The sequence below is a fragment of the Mastacembelus armatus genome, chromosome 15 (genome assembly GCF_900324485.2).
Source record: "Mastacembelus armatus chromosome 15, fMasArm1.2, whole genome shotgun sequence".
Lineage (NCBI taxonomy): Eukaryota > Metazoa > Chordata > Actinopteri > Synbranchiformes > Mastacembelidae > Mastacembelus > Mastacembelus armatus.
In genome coordinates, this window is record NC_046647.1 from 9,943,104 (window position 1) to 9,960,122 (window position 17,019).

Genomic DNA, 17,019 nt, shown 5'->3' on the forward strand with positions numbered 1-17,019 from the left:
GGCAGGAGCTGATTATAAAAAGGAGAGGGTGATGCTGTTTGTAGTGGAGAAAGATGGACGGCAGGTGGACACGCAGAGAATGGTTACAGTACATGTATGAGAGTAATTAAGACAAAAGCCTGAATGACAGTTGAGATAAGCAACAAAACAAACAAAATGGAAGGGAACCATTATGCTGAAATGATGTTATGAGGCCTGTCAGAACTAGACCTGTGATAATGGCACATAATAGAATCCAAAAGACATTTCAAAACCCTCTGTAGTCTAAATCTGTAAATGTGTCTTCTGCTCGTATGCTTGCTTTGTTATTCTTGCCATTGGTGGCTTTGTTACAGCAGGTGTGTGAGTTTGTTTCTGCTGCTGTCCTTACTTGTGATGAGAAAATGAAAGAATGGAAAAGGTTTGGAGCGATATAAAGAGAGGCCACAGGTAGGATGAATAGAAGAAGAGCATCTGCAGCCTTTCACATGATCAGTCAGGGAGCCAGGGTTTTTGACACCTCATCCTCCTGTCCATCTAGTGTGCTAGTTTGTTTACAGTGTTTCCATGCAACTAGCGTCTCCCTCCAGCTGACAACCCCGTAAGCCTATAAGAGCTGCTGACCCCCCCCCCCCCACCCACCCACTACCATCACTGCTACAACCCTCCTCAGCAGATATGGCTTCCCCAGCTCCAGTTTGGTCCTATCCCCCCTTGTGTCTCTGTCCTCCGTCCTCGCCAACCCCCCCTCAACATGCGATGCAAAAATAGCAACAGACAAACCGAGGCTCCTCAGAAGAGACGGCAGAAACAAACGTTTGCTTTGAGTCTGACAGTAAACACAGAGATTGGAGGGCTTTGTTAAAAGCTTGAGGCAGACACTCTGTGTGGAAAGTTCTCTTGTTTGCTGTGGTGAGTAGTTTATGATTTGCAGCGTTGCTGCAGACTTCTTATTTATTTGTATATATCATTCTTTCAGAAGAAGGAGCATTAATAAACGAAGAAAAGTGTTAAAGCTTTGAGTCTGTTAAAGTTGTATTGAAATGTATGTGACTGTTTTGCTTTGATTCATGTATGGTAATGATACCAGTGTATTTACTGTAGTTTTCTTGGCCAGGTGGATAAACATTTTTTTAAACCCCATTTTTACCTACTGTACAGTAGGTTCATATGCTTTCATCAATCTCTTGCCTTGATGTTAATGTTAGATTGTGTATGTTATCTTAAAAAAATCTATACTATCATATTAAATAACATTAGATATCCAACATTCTGTTTAATTTGGATGTTTTGTTTCCTTTGGGTTATTTCTGCCAGTGGAGGAGTCAGACACATAGCAGGAAAGAGTAGCCTCATGCTTTAGGTGCCTAAAGCAAAGACATACAAAGACCATCCCAAGCTTAAAAGGTGGCTCTGGTTGAGTGATGGGCAGGTTGATAAAGAGGTGAGAAGAGATCTGGCAATAATCTAATCATATGATTTTCCCCAGTGCTGTCTGTGCTGCCAAAACATCCTGAAACACTGCCACCAGTTAAAGGGCGCACACATCCACAGCGTGGGGGCTGAAATTACACCCCATTATACCCCAAATAGCAAGAAGGCAGGAAGGGCAGGGGAGTTGCCACAACCTCAGAATACAGGGAGAGATACAGCTATTCATTTTCTCACAGCATTATCATTAAAAGTCCTCACAGTACAAATCCAAAAACAACAGAATATACAGCCTCTACATTTGTGTGGAAATAAAGTGTACATTACAAAATGTGCACAAGCCTGGAATTAAGTCTAACAGCAGCGGACAGGGCAGATCTCTATTTATAAAGTCGTTCATATTCAGGTCAGTGCATTCTGACTAAACACAGAGCTGCCATAGAGTCCCTGCAGTCATATGAGGAATGTACAAGCGGTCTGTCTGTGGCATGAGTGTTTACTCCTTCAGCTCCAACACATACAATACAGTAATATTCTTGAGAGGGAAGAAAAAAGAGAATCAGTCAGAGGATATTGGGGGACGTTAGAGCTATCTTTATTTGATATCAATCCAGTCCATAGTTTAAAACCGCTATGACTTTTCTCCAAAGCCTCTGCTGTAAAATAGACTGTTTATAAAGTGATGACAAACTGAATGAGAGATGCTACTTGATTAATTTTAATAGTTTGGACCCTGCCTTGTGTTCATTAATAGAACTGCTGGGAGCCACCAGACACCACAATCTGTTATTTACCCCATGAGGATTACCTGCTGGGATTACCCAGCCTCAGTCACTGTGTCAGTATGCTACAGTCATGTCACATGCACAAGCACAAAATGACAGACTGCATGTGTAGATGTTCTTATTTAAGGTGGTGATGGCATTAGTTTGAGGTCATTTAGATAAGAGGGGAACTGCTGGTTACAGTAACTTATCTCTGCAGGAGGTGAATTTCTTTAATATGTAAGAAATGTCTGAAACCAGTTTATTAATTGTACTGTTTTACATATTTTATCACTGAGGATGCTGTACTTTAAACCCACATCAGCAGTGGTAATGCCTGCACTTTGGTCTGTGATGGTGGTCTTGCATCACATGTCTCTAATCACTAAAACAGCACACACACACACACACACGCGCGCTTACCATTCTCTTTCCCAGCTCAGAGACCTTTAATCCTGCAGACCATGGGTCTGTGACCGCTGAAGGACCACAACTCCCCTGTTCACTGTCTGTGTGTGTGTGTGTGTGTGTGTGTGTGTGTGTGTCTCTCTGTTGAATCCACGGATGGCTGTTTGCTGATGGTCCTTCTGTGCTAGTGTCTTTCAGCCAGCTGATGTGAGAGTCTGCTGGTCTGGGCAGTTGTGGCGCCTGCAGCTGGCTGAGCCATGGGAAACGAGAGCAGCACAGCTGAGGCGTTGGTAAGGGCAAGCTCGCTGACATTGGATGGCTGGGATTGCTGCTTTTTGCTCCCATGCTGCTCTCCTGTTCATACCTCGAAGTCGTTTTTGTAGACCTAACAAAACTAACACTTACTCGCATGACTACTAACTGATTACTTCAGTAAACACAAGGGATACCCATGGAGCTGTGTACATTCCCAAGCTGAATCGAGGCTTGTCTAATAACCATTTAGACTACATACCTTTTTTCATCTATTTTGTGGTTTAGCTAATGTGCCGTGACTTACAAAATGACCCATGAGCTGTGTTTACTGCTCCCATGCTTTCCTTGTAGCAGCTTATAAAATCCATCATTCATATAATATTTGGAAGGTCATTATTTATGCTTCTAGTTTGCAAGAACAATAATGTGACTGAGGGACCTCAGCAGTGGAATTCAGGCTTATCTTAATAGGATTAACATAAACATTTGTCTCACAAGCTTCTACAAACCCTGCACACTGTACCTCGCTGCATGTGAATGCAGATTGGCATTTAGTAAAAATCATTTGCCCCAAAATGGTGATTTGTTTTCAGCGTGTTGGTGCACGTCAGTGCTGCTATAGCCTATAGGTAGAAATAGTTAAGTTGTCCCTCCACAGACCTTTTTAAACTTGTTCATTCCCTATTACAGCCAGAAGAGGGCGCCTCAGAAAATGTTGTTCTGTTTCCACCTCAGGAAAATCAAAATGAATCCTTACAGGTACAATATTTTTTATGTGCTTGTCAATGTGCATCTTAAAAAAAATCATAAAATTTAAAAATAAAATCCATTTTTGTTATAGAGCTAAATACTGCTCATAAATTATTGCTCTATGTTTGCTGCTGATAGTTTGAAAATCAAAATCAGAAAGTGTGTGTGAACCTTAACAAGTGCTGGCTTGGACAGTGTTTGTCATTCCAGCTCCAATAATCAGCTGTGCTTTTGATTACACTGGGCTAAATAACAGTTTCATAGTTTCATATGAGACTTTGAAATTTGCTTTACTGAACATGTGTCCTGCATGGTCTTTATATCCTTTTTCACTCTCTGACATCAAATGTGCATGACACTGAGAAATGCATCCTGTGGAGGATCGTGATTGAAATGCTCTATACTACCTTTGTCTATTTGTCTATTTTGAGCAGCTATGTCTGTTTTTTTTAGGAAGATAGAAATTATAAGCCAAGTGCTTATATTGTGGTTAAAACCCACATACGCTTAAACTACACAACTGAAAATATTCATTGTCGTGTCCACTGATGATGATGATGATGATGATGGTATTAATTTCACACTTAGGCAAAGCTGAGAGGTCAGTGTTGGGGCTTTTATAATGCAGGAGCTTTATAAAAGTGTGTTGTGTGCGCATGTAACTAAAGATCCTTGGAGCTGAGCCCGATCCTCTCACGGGGGGGTCAGTGCAGGTCCGACCCTTGGCCTAATTCCCAGCATTCACCTGCAGAGGCAGTGTCAGCCCGTCGGTGCAGCCAACCAGGAGACACAGCAGCAGGGGCAGAGGGGGAGGAGGCCGGAGCAGAGGTGGGTCGGGAGGGGCGGAAGAAAGAAAAGAGGGAAGAGGAGTCAGAGGAGGAGTGGGAAGAGTTTACATTAGAGAGGGGGGAGGAGACTTCTCAGCCCAGTCAGGTCCGTCAGTCTCAGCAGGAGTAGGCTGTGTTTGTCTCTGCGTGGCAGTGTAGTGTTTCTGCCCCCTACACACACACACAAACACCAAAAGAAAGAGAAGAGGCGCATGGAAATTTAGGAGGGGAGCGACAGCAGCAGCGGAGGACGGGACGGGACTGTGGAGAGGAGAGGAGGGAGGTAAGGAGGAAGTTAGCTGAGTCAGGACAGGAGCGTCAGCAGCATGTGTTACAGCATGTTTGTGTCGTCGTCTGCCCCTTTGAAAACACACGGCTCTGCAGAGGCTGCGTGTGCACGGAGCGAGGTACGGGGCTGTGAGAGCAGCTGCAACGGACTGTAGAGTCACCTTCAGCTCACTGCTGGGTAAGTCCTGCAGGGATGGATGGGGGCTGAGGGAAACTTGCAGTGCGTGTAATCAAAGAACACTGGTGTGTTGTTTTACAGGCTCTAAAGAGTGTTTGTGTTGAACCTGCTTATTGTTTCTGAGTGTGACTTAAGGTGTAGGTCAGGGCCTGTTGCGGCTCTTTTCTTTTTCTGTTCCCAACAGTGATGTAGAAGTTTTGTTAGAGTTTACAGTAAATATACTAAGAGTTTCTGCTTTGTTCCTGTGGGTTAATTAATAACACACACACATATTGAGCCTTTTATGTGCGGGCTGTGTGTGTGTGTGTGTGTGTGTGTGTGTGTGTGTGTGTGTGTGTGTGTGTGTGCTGTGTTTTTCCATCCTGCTGAGCTCCCACATGTTCATACAGTGACCCTGCCAGTGACCTTTTAAAGGGCTGATAATGTGCTGAAGGAGCGTCAGCTGTAAACTTTAGCCAAGTGCTGCTGGTCCCTCACTTTTCAGAGTGGATGTGAATGGAGAGGCCAGTCTGTTGTGTGGATCATACTGTCACAGGTTTTTACACACTGACGATGTGGGAGAGTTCAGGGCAGGAAACAGGAAACCCAACACATGTCAGTACACTGACATTTCATGATTAAACTGTTCATCTCTGCATGCGTGGCTGTCACGCAGTGGAAGACTTGTTTTTTTTTTTTATTCTCATGATGTAACATTAATATAGAAAATAGCAGCAGTAGAGAGATCACAGGTGTTCTGAGTGACATGTTTGCAGCAGAGCTTTTTTTGAGTTCTGTCTCTTTCTCTCGGTTTTTTTTTTTTTTTGTTTAATGTTCTCATGTTTTGTTTTTTTTTTTTTTTTTTCTGAAACCTGCATCTGTGGTCAGGTTTCTTTTGAAACAGACAATAGCAGTAGTCTAAAATAGTATCTTTAAAAATAACCTCATATTGCCTGAGCTTTGCACGCACAGACGTGAAGGCAGAGGCTGAATAATCGCCCATTATTTTTGGTAAATGAGTTTTAAAGGCGTAGCACAGTCAAGGGCTGAACTGTTTATTGTTCGCTTTTGTGCGAGCAAAAGAACTAGATCATCTATGATTACCACAGTCTTACTGGGAGATCGGGCTCCAGTATCGACATCCACTGAGGTGACACTAGACCAAGTGGTGGTGTTTTATAGTCTATCCCCAAAGATTGTTTGTTTTTAGTTTAAATGTTTGGGTTGGGTTAATGTGACCAGAGGTCGACTGATGATCTGGGTTTTTCTTTCCAATCTGCAGTTTTTTCTTTGTTTTAATTTTTTTTGGCTGATACATTGGGCCAATTTTCCTTTACCTTTACCCAGCCCCAACCTGTGGTTGCCTGAGGTTATTCAAATTTAAAAACAACATTTCATATCTAGTTAATTAAATATATCAGGGCTCTGAAAAATAAGAATTGAAGCCTTGCTGTTTTCTTCTTTTCACTCTTCCTAAAGTTAGTTAGACTCATCCACAGAGGTCTGTTAGAAAGGCAGCATCACACATGTTCCGCAGCAACAACACTGGGCTGCCTGCAGATGTGCCTGCCTGTTAATCAGCCTAATATGCTTATGTAGTGCATGAGCTCAAAAGTATAAAAAAAAAATATATATATAAAGTGTTGCAAGTGCATAACAGCTGAAAGCTAAAAGTACATGTACCTGTCTCCAAAAAACAGCTTTAAATAATAGATTGAATCCTAATTTCTGCTTGTTATGATATGTTATGATGCTGGTGTGCAGGCATGCTCTCAACTCCTTCTTCATAAATAACGAATGACTGAATGGATTCAGTTCTGAATCTCAACAGATCCTCAATTACCACAACAAAACCAAAGCCGTGTTGTATCCTCCCATACACACACTGTGTCATCGACTCCCATCATGATTCATTAAAATCAGACTCTCTGATGAACTGACTTGTGACTGTCTGTGTGTGTATGTGTTTGCTTGCACCTGGACTCCTCAGGTGGGTGTGAGTGATATAAAGGAAAACAGCTGGGTCCACAGTTGAGAGTTGTGTGTTGTGATGGCAACGATGGTGTTGTAATAATAGTCATAGAGGCAGAATGAGATTAGGTTTTTAAGTCTGATCAAGTCTCGTTTTGAATGTGTTCTTTTCAGTGCTTCTAGGAAAGTGATTGACATCGTAATTATTTAAACGAGGTGAAGGGGAAAAAAAATGAAAGACTACACTTGACAATGATAAAACCACATGTTTGATTATGCTCGTCACGGTCCAGCAGGACTGGTTTGTCATTAATGGTTATTCTTCCTCGTTGGGTAAAAGTGTTTTGACAACCTGGGAAAAAACAGACTTCCTTGTGAGGTGTTTCTGAGGTGGAAAACACCAGAGGGTTGATTTAATTAGTTGCATTTTTCTTTTAGAAAAGTATTTGCGTCATGCACAAGAGCAGATGGAGCCTGGCATCAATTCTATGCTGCAATACTTTCATCTCTGTAATAGTATATGAAGAGTTGAGAGACGGAGATAAGGTGTTTGAGTGTAAGGGACATACTCTAGTTAGCCTGACCTGTGCTTTACTTAACAATCTAACACACGAGTGGTGTTATTTGTTACTGTTGTTTGGCTTTCAGCCTTAAATCTGTAGGTGTTTCCATATTAGCCCCCAACTTCACACATTCTGCAGCACAGACTCCAGCATTTTAGGTCCTTATGACTGTGTTTCGCTGCCCTTACAGGCTGAAGCTCACACTGAGAGCTTCACTCAGAGGGACGACAAATCGCTGCTGACCCAAGCCTCCACCAGTCAGCAGAGTCTGCTGTCTCTGTCAGCACTTCCAGACGTCCCGGTCATCTCTGGAGTGGAGGAGAGCGGAGGTGCAGCTGGAGACCAGGAGGACAAGGAGGAGCTTGAGTTTCCCCATGACTTGCTGCCCAGTCTAGACTTCAGCAGTGAGCTCAACATCTGGGAGGCCTCGCTAGGGTAAATTAAGGGGTTACATACACACATGTATGCATAAACAATTACGCAGATTATAACTTTCATGGCTTAATCGTAATGTCAGTATAAAACTGACTTGATATCACAGAAAGAAAACCAGTTTTTCCTTGGCTGGTGGTGGCTGTTACAGTTCTTCTGAAATGTGAATCATAAAAACATCTACAGTTATTTGTCTTCCTCCTGAACAAAAATACGAAGGGGAGTGGCTTTTCTATGTTAGATACATGGTAACTTTGCTGTTATTGTTTAGCATTGCTAGTTTTGAAGGGCTTGAAAACCAGTTTTCTCACTCCACTTCTGGGGCCCTAGATCCACCTACTGTCCATCTTTACATTATTCTGTGATGATATGTATTGTTTATGTGTTCTGCTTCATTTATGGTTGTAAGTGAACATGTTTGTACCAGTTATTCAGTGGAGGTGAAGGTCAGTTTGATTGATTTTGTTGCTGATGTGAATGTGTGTCTGTGGTGTGGGCTTGTGTTAGCAGAAATAATTCAGGTGAAAGGAAATGTGAGCAGGTGAACCCCCTGCTGGCAGGCCTGCAGCATCACATGGAAGTCAGTCGACCTCTGGTGGTGCTTGATAAAAGGTACCACACAGACTCAGCTTGACCGGGGGGTAATGGGGCTTCTGCTTTTGGAGTGTGGTCAGTAGTAGGCTGCTTGACAAAGAGTAACATCAGGGGGCATGGAGTGCAACAGAAACGTTAAACAATGAATGTGTTTGTAACTTACACTTGAGTACGATGGATACAGCAATTTGGGTGTTGGCTGTCTCAGCAGATGTGGTTTGGGGTGTGGATGCTTGTTTTGTTTCATGCTTGGGTGGATTATCTGACTGAGTGACTGTATGTTTTGCCTGAAGTCTTGCCTAGGATTCGGCTTTTGTCTTAGTGTTGAGGTTAATTACACTAATTTGTCTGACTCATTGCAGAAGCATAATGATTACAGCTTTATGTGACTAAGTTAAAGTATGAATTTAAAACATATTGAGGACTTTTACCGCACAGATTAAATTGAATACTATTGAATATAATACTGCAGAGATTGAAGTAAAACGCTGCAGGCAAATGCAACATGCACAGTGTCTTTAAATGCAATGGCACAGCAAAACAGTACTGGTAGTAACCTGGTAGTGCTGAGTGAATTTGATACAGGCTTGAGTGGCAGGTTGGTGGGGTGAGTAAAATGTTACCAAAGATTGTGCCTGACAAAGAAATGACAGATTGTTTATGGAGCAATATAATCACACTTTAACAATCAGTCACACACACTGATACAATTTTCTACTTTATTACACTTGGACATGAGTAATGACTTAGTAATGACTTTGACATTGTAACTGCTAAGCATTAATCCTGTGTGGGACATATTAGTAGATACCAGCTGCTGACTTCAGGAGGAGTGCACATTATTTTACATGTAAATAGTAACGGTGGATTTATACACTTGACAGAGCTTTAAGATTAAGATAATCCCACTATGCTTTCCTGCACTGTGGGCTAATGTCTTAGCAGTGATTCAGCAATTACAAATGAATGGCACAAAATAAGTTTAATTATTAATGGCATTTTTTTTAAAGCACTCATAATGCTAACTCTGTAATTTAGAGACTATTTGCAGAGCCATGTCACTGCTTTGACACCTCATTTTTTCCTAAGGGAATTAAAATAAGGATAACATTTTTGATATGATTATTGTAGCTTAATAATCACTGTCCTTTACATAAGAACAGCATTTTAGGATTAACTGAAACAGTATTCATTGATGTGAGGATACAGATGTATTGGTGTATTGGTCAGTAATCATAACAATACCAAAGAGTCTGGCTGGAATAAGAGCTTTTCATAAAAGTTACTCTTAGCGGTTGAGTAGTAGTAGTATTGTTATATTTACACTGATAGTACTAGGTTCATACTCTTAAAGGTACCATGAGCTTTGTTCAGTCAGAAAATCTGGCATATTGTACTTGATGGCTTGTTGCTGGGGGGTTTCTAATTCATGGGAAATTTATATAGGTGCTACTGTGCTTCCTGTAATGCCTAATATAACAACGTTTTGGTGTGTATGAACAGATTTGCATGTTTGTTAACCATATGCTTAGAAACAGCTGGTATTTCTTGTTGGGGAATGTGCATCTCAGAGTCCTGAGTGTGTGGTGTGTGTATATCGTTGAGTGCAGTGTCTGAGCATGGGCATCTTGGACTGACCAGCTGTCTGCCTGCAAGTCCACACTCCTAACTCTGTCACCCTACCCTCGTCTCAGGCCTCATGACAGGGACCCAGTTCTCACAGATGCCCGGCCTTCACCTCGTCCTGCTGCCACAACTCTCCCGGGTGTCCAACCAGTGACCCCTCCCTCATCTGTGCTCCTAGACTGGGAGCTTCAAGAGGCCTTCCAGGAATGTGAAGAGCAAATGGCGTCACTGGGCATACTTAATCCCACAGAGACCCCAAGTACTATGTCTGAGACAGTTGATGATGCAGGGAAGAAAACTGGAGAAAGAATAGTTAATAAGTCCAATGAATCATCGTCACAGCCTCCAATCATAGCTCAGCCAGGACATAGCAACGAGGGCCATGGAAACAAGAGTACACACGGAAACAGTGAGGCATCAAACAGTCTGAAGGATACAGTTGTGTTCAGTTTCAGGAATTACATACTGGGTACTGAGAGTAGTGTCAAAGCAGCAGAGACAGAGAGTGAAATAAAAGCAACACAGTTTCTAAATAAATATCAGGAGATTAAGCCAGAAAAAGAAACACGCATAGAGGAGCAAAAAGAAACACCTCCTTATACACCATTACAAAAAGACACAAATCCAGATTTCTGTAAAGAAACCCCACAATATTCTGTGTTCACTGGGCAGAGAGAGGATCAAAGAGGAGAACATGTTGTTGCTAATACAGCCATTGAGGAAAATGGCACTCTAGACTGCAATACAGATTTTAGGGAGAATGGCAGTAAAGCAATAACGGAGAGTTTGGACGAAAACAAAGAAAATTATAGTGATGAGTCCAGTATTAACGATTGCATAGTTGAAAGTGGAAAGAAAGGTAATTTGGTTAATGAAACACTGGGGTGGAGTAATCGTCAATTTGAGGAGGCATTGGATGGATTATCAGAGCTGCAGTCAGAAGCACAGATTGGAACAGCTAATAACACAGAGGAGAATCAGTCAAAACCAGACAAACAGATGAATTCAACATGTGACGGGCAGGCTGGGCAGGGTAAAGAAGCAAAGAAGAAAGAGAAAAAGAAACAACGGAAAAAGAAAAAGATGGAGAACAGCACAGAGGATGAACAGACAGAAAAACAGAAAGCAAAGACAGCGGTACAATCTGAAAATCATTTACAGGCTGAGTCATTCATAGCTGCAGGTATTCACGCAGATTCGGAAGAAAATGTAGAATCAGTGTCACAGGCGGGCGCACAGGCTGTGATTTGTGGGAAGCAGCCTGGTAATGGGTTTGATTACGAGCAACAGCTGAGTCCAAGGGGAAAGCCCATCTCCAGTCCTCCACTATCATTCTCTCAAACCAGCCAGGATCATCTTACTGACTCTTCCTGTTCACCTGCATCCAACCAGGCCCTTTCACATAGGCCTCATCAGTCAGATAACCACGACACAGATGCCTCATGTTGCATGAATCACAGCTCAGAAGAAAGCCCACAGCCAGAGCAACATAGAACTCTAGGGGTCATCAACAACCATAATACGGCGGTGACATTTGTCCAAACTGCACTTATCAATTCTGCTTCTTCTGCTGAGAAAATATCTAATGCACAAACACAGGAGGTTTTAGTTACCACAGAAGCAGTGATACATACACAGGAGACTCTGAGCCCACTCACCAACAACCGAACCTGTGTGGGAGAGCATTGCATGGAGAGTGCCCTTGAAGAGGCTATAGTGGTGGTTGCTGCGTTGCCACTGACAACACCCACGATGCCAGAAGTAATAGAAAGCAAGGGAGAGGGAGAACGCATGAGGCATGATTCACTAGAGAGAGTAAGCACTGTAGCAATTGCAGAGAGTGTGAAAGCCGTAGGAGAGAAAGATATTGGAAGAATAAAAAAGTGCCTCAGCTCTGCAGACGGAGAGAGAGAAGGACTCCCGAACAGCCTTCCCCAGCTCTCATTAATTTGTTCACTTGCAATCGCGGCCAAAGAAGGACAGGCTGCATCTGAGAAAAGCTGCAGCAGCAAAATGCCACACAACTCGTCGGACACTGAAATGAAGGGACTTGGAGAGACAAACGTTCGCAGTGCAGACACAGAGATCTCACTAGCTGAAGAGGGAGAAAGAGAAAAGGAGCCGCTCCGGTTAGAAGCCTATATCAATACTTCTCCCCATGGGCTACTTACTGGTCCTGATTGTCAGAATCACGGTGCTGCGGGATTGGAGGGGGCGGGAGAGGAGGTGGGAGAGAAAGAAAGGCTGGCTAAAGAACACAGTTCATTCAGCCAGCCAGAAGGCTCTGCTAAAGGGATGTCATCAGCTGAGACTGAGACGTGTCCGCCCACCGATGTTGCCGAGTCACAGCTGAAGTCACAGGGCTGGAGTGAGCCGATAGCTACCATCACTGAGAGCATCTGCACTGAACAGGACAGTCTCTCTCTCCCCTGCCAGGAGCAGCACGGCGCAGAAATTTCACCTCTCCCCACTCGCACTGAGCAGAGACCCAGCAATACAAATGGAGAGATAAGGGCTGGTTTCGAACACAATTTGATTTCAGAGGAAGCACTGTCTATGGGACACACTTTTGAGGAGTCGTCCATCACAGAGACGGAGAGAAACTACGACCAAGACTTTCTGTCTTTGGTCTCACCTCAGCCTTTGACTGCTTCACAGCAAATCCCAGTCAAGCAACAAGCGAGCAACAATCAACAGGTCCAAAGTGAAAGTAGCACAACAGAAGCCGTGATAGCCGACAGCGTAGCTGAGTTCAAAGTCCAAGCTCAGACCCAGAGCAATAGTGGTATTCCTACGACATCTGGAGTGGGTTTGTATGTATGTGACCGCAGTGAAGGCAACAACAGAGTTCACTTTGCAGACACTGTGAAACAAGAGGACGGTCCATCTGTGGATCTCAGGAAAATGTCAGTCCCAGCTATTGGCTGTGCCTCTTTGCCTCCTCTGACCATACATGAGAGTTTGCACCATCCTATTGTTGAGGCCAGCTACATCTTCCCTGACTTCCTCAGCTTGAAGAGGCCGGAAATCACCACAAATGCAGCTCCTAGCAAGGATGAACCAGCATTACAGAGTCCAGCTGACTTTCCAAAGACACAGAAAGATGCTCAGTTGGATAGAGGAGATTTGGACAATAAAGATACCAAGGAGAGCATTGCCACAGATCAGTCAGGAAACAACAACTTGGAGACAAACACTGTGGATTTACAGTCAGTGAGTGAGACCTGCACAAAACAGCTTCCCTGTCCTCTTGAGATGAATCAGACTGGAAAGGAAGAATGTTCTGACATTTTACAAACAGCAAGAAGTGCCATCCCTGAGACTTATCATCCAGCAGTTGAGCAGCTGAAGCTGAATCAAGAAGAGGCGGAAACGGAGAAAAGCCCATTTGGTCTGTGTTTGTCAGCAGATACAGAAATAGACGAGTTACATGGTCAGTCTAAAGGTTCAATCAAGACTGACCAGCCTCAGCCTTTAATATGTGATACTACTGTCATCCTCGAAGCAAAAGAAGGTAACCAACACCCTGTTTCCTCACATTCTGTGCTTCCAGCTGATGATACCTGCAAGCCTTTAAGTAACGTCTCTGAGTTTCCTGTTGGGAGTCTCTCTACTGAGCTTAACACCAATTCAAAGCCTGCAACTGTGACCACACCCTGCACAGCCTCTGTTCAGCCAGATCATAGCAATGCCATTTATGAGCCTCCGACCCAGTTAGATCAAACACATCCTTGTGGACCAGGTCCCACCGATCCCGTGAAAGCTAGTGAGGACCATAAAGTCACAATTCACTCTGGTGATCTGACAAAGGATGACAAAATGACTTTAGAGGTAACAGCCTCTGACCAGTCAGTTCCTGTTATCGACCAGTGTGCCAGTAAACCTACTTTTGTGCTGCAGCCTCCTGGCCCAATGTTGAGTCACCTGGAGTTCATTACGGACTGTGATGTCTCGCTTCCTGAGCTGATAGATCAGTGCAGTACTGATGTTAACAGCAGGAGCAAAGTTTCCGAAGAGGAGGAGGGCAACAAGTGCATGGAAAAGTCTTCAGCACAGGATCTGGAGCATGTTGATGTCACCGTTAGAGCCCATGAGATTTGTCTGAAATTTGAGGAAGGAATTTATCCTAAGGAATCTGTTACTGACCTTCATAATTCTCTGAATACTAATGTGAATATTACGTTTTCACCAGAGCAGAAGCTATCTCCTCCTGGTGCAGGCAGTGAAACTGATATTGTAATTTCTCAAACTATGCCAGACTCTAGTGGAAATAAATCTGTTATTTGTGAAGCATCCTTTAGGGATGACCTCACAACTGTCAGCTCTGATATCATCTCTGACCTGCCTATTGCTGAGGCCTCTGACGAAGTTAAACAGACCAGTTTGATGGACAAACATGAACTGGGAGATCAGGCCTCCATGTTGTTTGAAGAGGAAAAGAAACAAGTCGAAGAGGCGACAATAGATAATTACAAGGAAAGAGCAGACAGTAGCAGGCTACAGGCAGTAAAGGCAGGCACAATACCACAACAGAGTAATGGGCCACATAAAAAAGCTGGCGAGGAAGCTGGAGACCTGCAACAACCACATAAATATAAAGTGCAAAAAACTGAATCTCTAATTAGGGATATAAAAGATGAAGAGGAAAAAAAGAGTGGTATTGCATCAAAAAGTGAGACAGGCACTGTTTTCTTATCTCCTGACAGACCTGCAGGGTCGTCTGAGGACAAGCTAAGTGCAGAGGCTCAGTCTGGTAGTGTACCTCATATTGTTTATGACCAAAGTTTGTGCCAAACTCCAACGGCAACACTAGAACACAGCTCTGACAGAGACCCGGCACCAGATTTTTGTGCAGCTATTGGCCAGTTACAATCCACACTAGATCCAAACAGTTTTGCTCAGCAACTGGATCAACAGTGGCAGCAGGGCTCTAGCGGTCTAGAGGAGGGAGAAAAGTCTATCAGTCAGGTTAGCCAGATTCAAGCCCTGGATCCAGGGCTAAACAGGGTAGCAGAGGAAGAAGATGGCTCAGATCAGAGTTCATGTCAGTCAGGGAGCAGGGATGAGCTGACAAGTGTTGACAGCACCAACAATGAAATAGGTCTAGAAAAAGGCAAGAGAGACAGGGCACAAGTGGTGTCACGGACTGACAAGATTTATGTGCAGTCTCAGCTTACTGACAATTTAAGTGAGAGTGGAGGGGCTGCTGACACAAATGCCTCAGCCAACATAGAGCTAGTAACACCTTACTCCCCTGTAGCAGAAAAAACACAGGGGATGGGTGAGAATAAAAGTCCCAGGTTAGGGGGATTTGGGCCAGATTTAATGCCTGACAATGAGTTTATGACTGATCGGAGTGGTAAAGATCAGCAAAAAAACAGCCTATCAGCTCCCTGTCAAGACCAAAATGGAATACCTGAGGCCGCCACAAACACTGCTGTATCTGTTGCCCCTGCATCACAGGAACATGAGACTTCACCTTCGCAAATCTCTGTTTCAACAAAGGTCAGCACAAACAGTCAAGACATTCATATAAGAGTTATTACAAGTGCAAACCAGGCTGAAGGAATTGATACAAAAATATTCAGTACTCAGCCAGATCGAGTTGGGCAGCCAGAAACTGTGGAAACGGATTTCAGTGCTGCTGCGGCTGTGAAAATGAGCAGTTATGAAACTGAAGAGTGTGAAATTCAGGATACAGTGTGCAAGCCTTCTGAGCTCCAGAGCTCTAATAAAACCTGTGCCACACAAAGCAGCCCAGTAGTACAAACGGCCCTAAAAGAGCCTGATGTAGAGGCGATCAGAAAGGAAAAAAAGGCAGCTTTGGACGAAGAGAAAGTTGCCAACCAGGCGAAGGGACAGCATGAGATGAAAGAGAGAAGCAATGAAGAAATGGGGGTTGCAAATCTAACTGGGAGTGCTAAAGACACTGACTCAGTTAAAGCTTCAGATCACTGTGAAAGTGAAGAGCCACACAGCAACACTGAGACTACTGTTCCTCACTCTAAGGGGAGCGTTTGTCTTTTTGCAGCCCTGGAAAATGGCAGTGATAGACGAGATAAAATGACTCATGATGTTATCATAGTTCCATGTGTTGTTTTGTCCCAGGAAAATTTTACGTCAACCTCAACCCTTCTTGCAGCCACTACCCAGTCAGAGAAGCTACAAGATCAGGTGTTGTCAAAACCCTTAGCTGATATTATGATAAACCCCATTGTTGCTGCTTCCCAACGTGAAGGGCAGACACTTGAAACAGGTCCTGCCTGCGTCACTGCTGTTGAACCAGAGTCTGTAAATATAGAGGCTTCAGATGGGTCAGAGAGTCCTGCTCCTGCAGTAACAGCCCAAGATCCAGATACAAACTGGATTAAAGCGCTGAAAGAAGCTGCATCCCATTCTCAGTGTGAACAAAAGAACACAGATGAGTCTCCAAGGTAAACATGAGAGCATGTGTTTGATATTATTACGTGTAGAGTGACTTAGGACGTTAACAGAGATTAGTAAGGCAAAAGCATGATACTTCATGGTGATAAATATATAAATGGCAAATAAATGCAGTGTGTGTCTGAAAAATCAGTGGAGATTATTGTGCTTCGTCTATGGTAGATAGTAGATGTCTATATTCATATTAATATTTCCATGTGTGTCAATCTCTGAATCATTCATTGATTTCCAAAGTTTGTTTCAGCTTCTCACATCAGTAACATCGTGTTCAGGGCTTGTTTGGAGTGATATTCCAGAGGGCAGTTAGACAAATGAATATGAATGAGGAGGTAAACACAGAGCTGCACTCTGTATCGATTCGAACTTGGGTCAGATGACTGGGCCTGTTGAAGTCTGATGGAAGTAATGCATCCCTTTATATTCAGAGGATGACATCAGCTATGACATTGTCCCTGCTCTCCAGGGCAACAATGAGTCTTTTCTCACCCAACACACATTGTTTAACACTGCAACAGCAACAACACAAACAC

The 17,019-nt window shown here is 43.5% G+C and overlaps 1 protein-coding gene across 11 annotated transcripts in view; it reads left to right on the forward strand.

The window, feature by feature from the left end:
• The first annotated feature begins 767 nt into the window (after window positions 1–767).
• tacc2 (transforming, acidic coiled-coil containing protein 2) overlaps window positions 768–17,019 on the forward strand; it is a 45,647-nt gene continuing 29,395 nt past the window's right edge. For 5 of the 11 annotated variants that reach the window (XM_026308601.1, XM_026308606.1, XM_026308607.1 and 2 more), the window contains exons 1-6: window positions 768–891; window positions 2,771–2,872; window positions 3,528–3,596; window positions 7,584–7,828; window positions 8,333–8,437; window positions 10,114–16,479. In XM_026308601.1, coding sequence (XP_026164386.1) covers window positions 2,840–2,872; window positions 3,528–3,596; window positions 7,584–7,828; window positions 8,333–8,437; window positions 10,114–16,479 — 6,818 coding nt within the window. In that variant the 5' untranslated portion in view covers window positions 768–891; window positions 2,771–2,839. Of the gene's footprint in view, window positions 892–2,770; window positions 2,873–3,527; window positions 3,597–4,488; window positions 4,881–7,583; window positions 7,829–8,332; window positions 8,438–10,113; window positions 16,480–17,019 lie in introns of those variants that run through there. The other 6 variants (XM_026308603.1, XM_026308602.1, XM_026308612.1 and 3 more) reach the window with 6 other exon arrangements.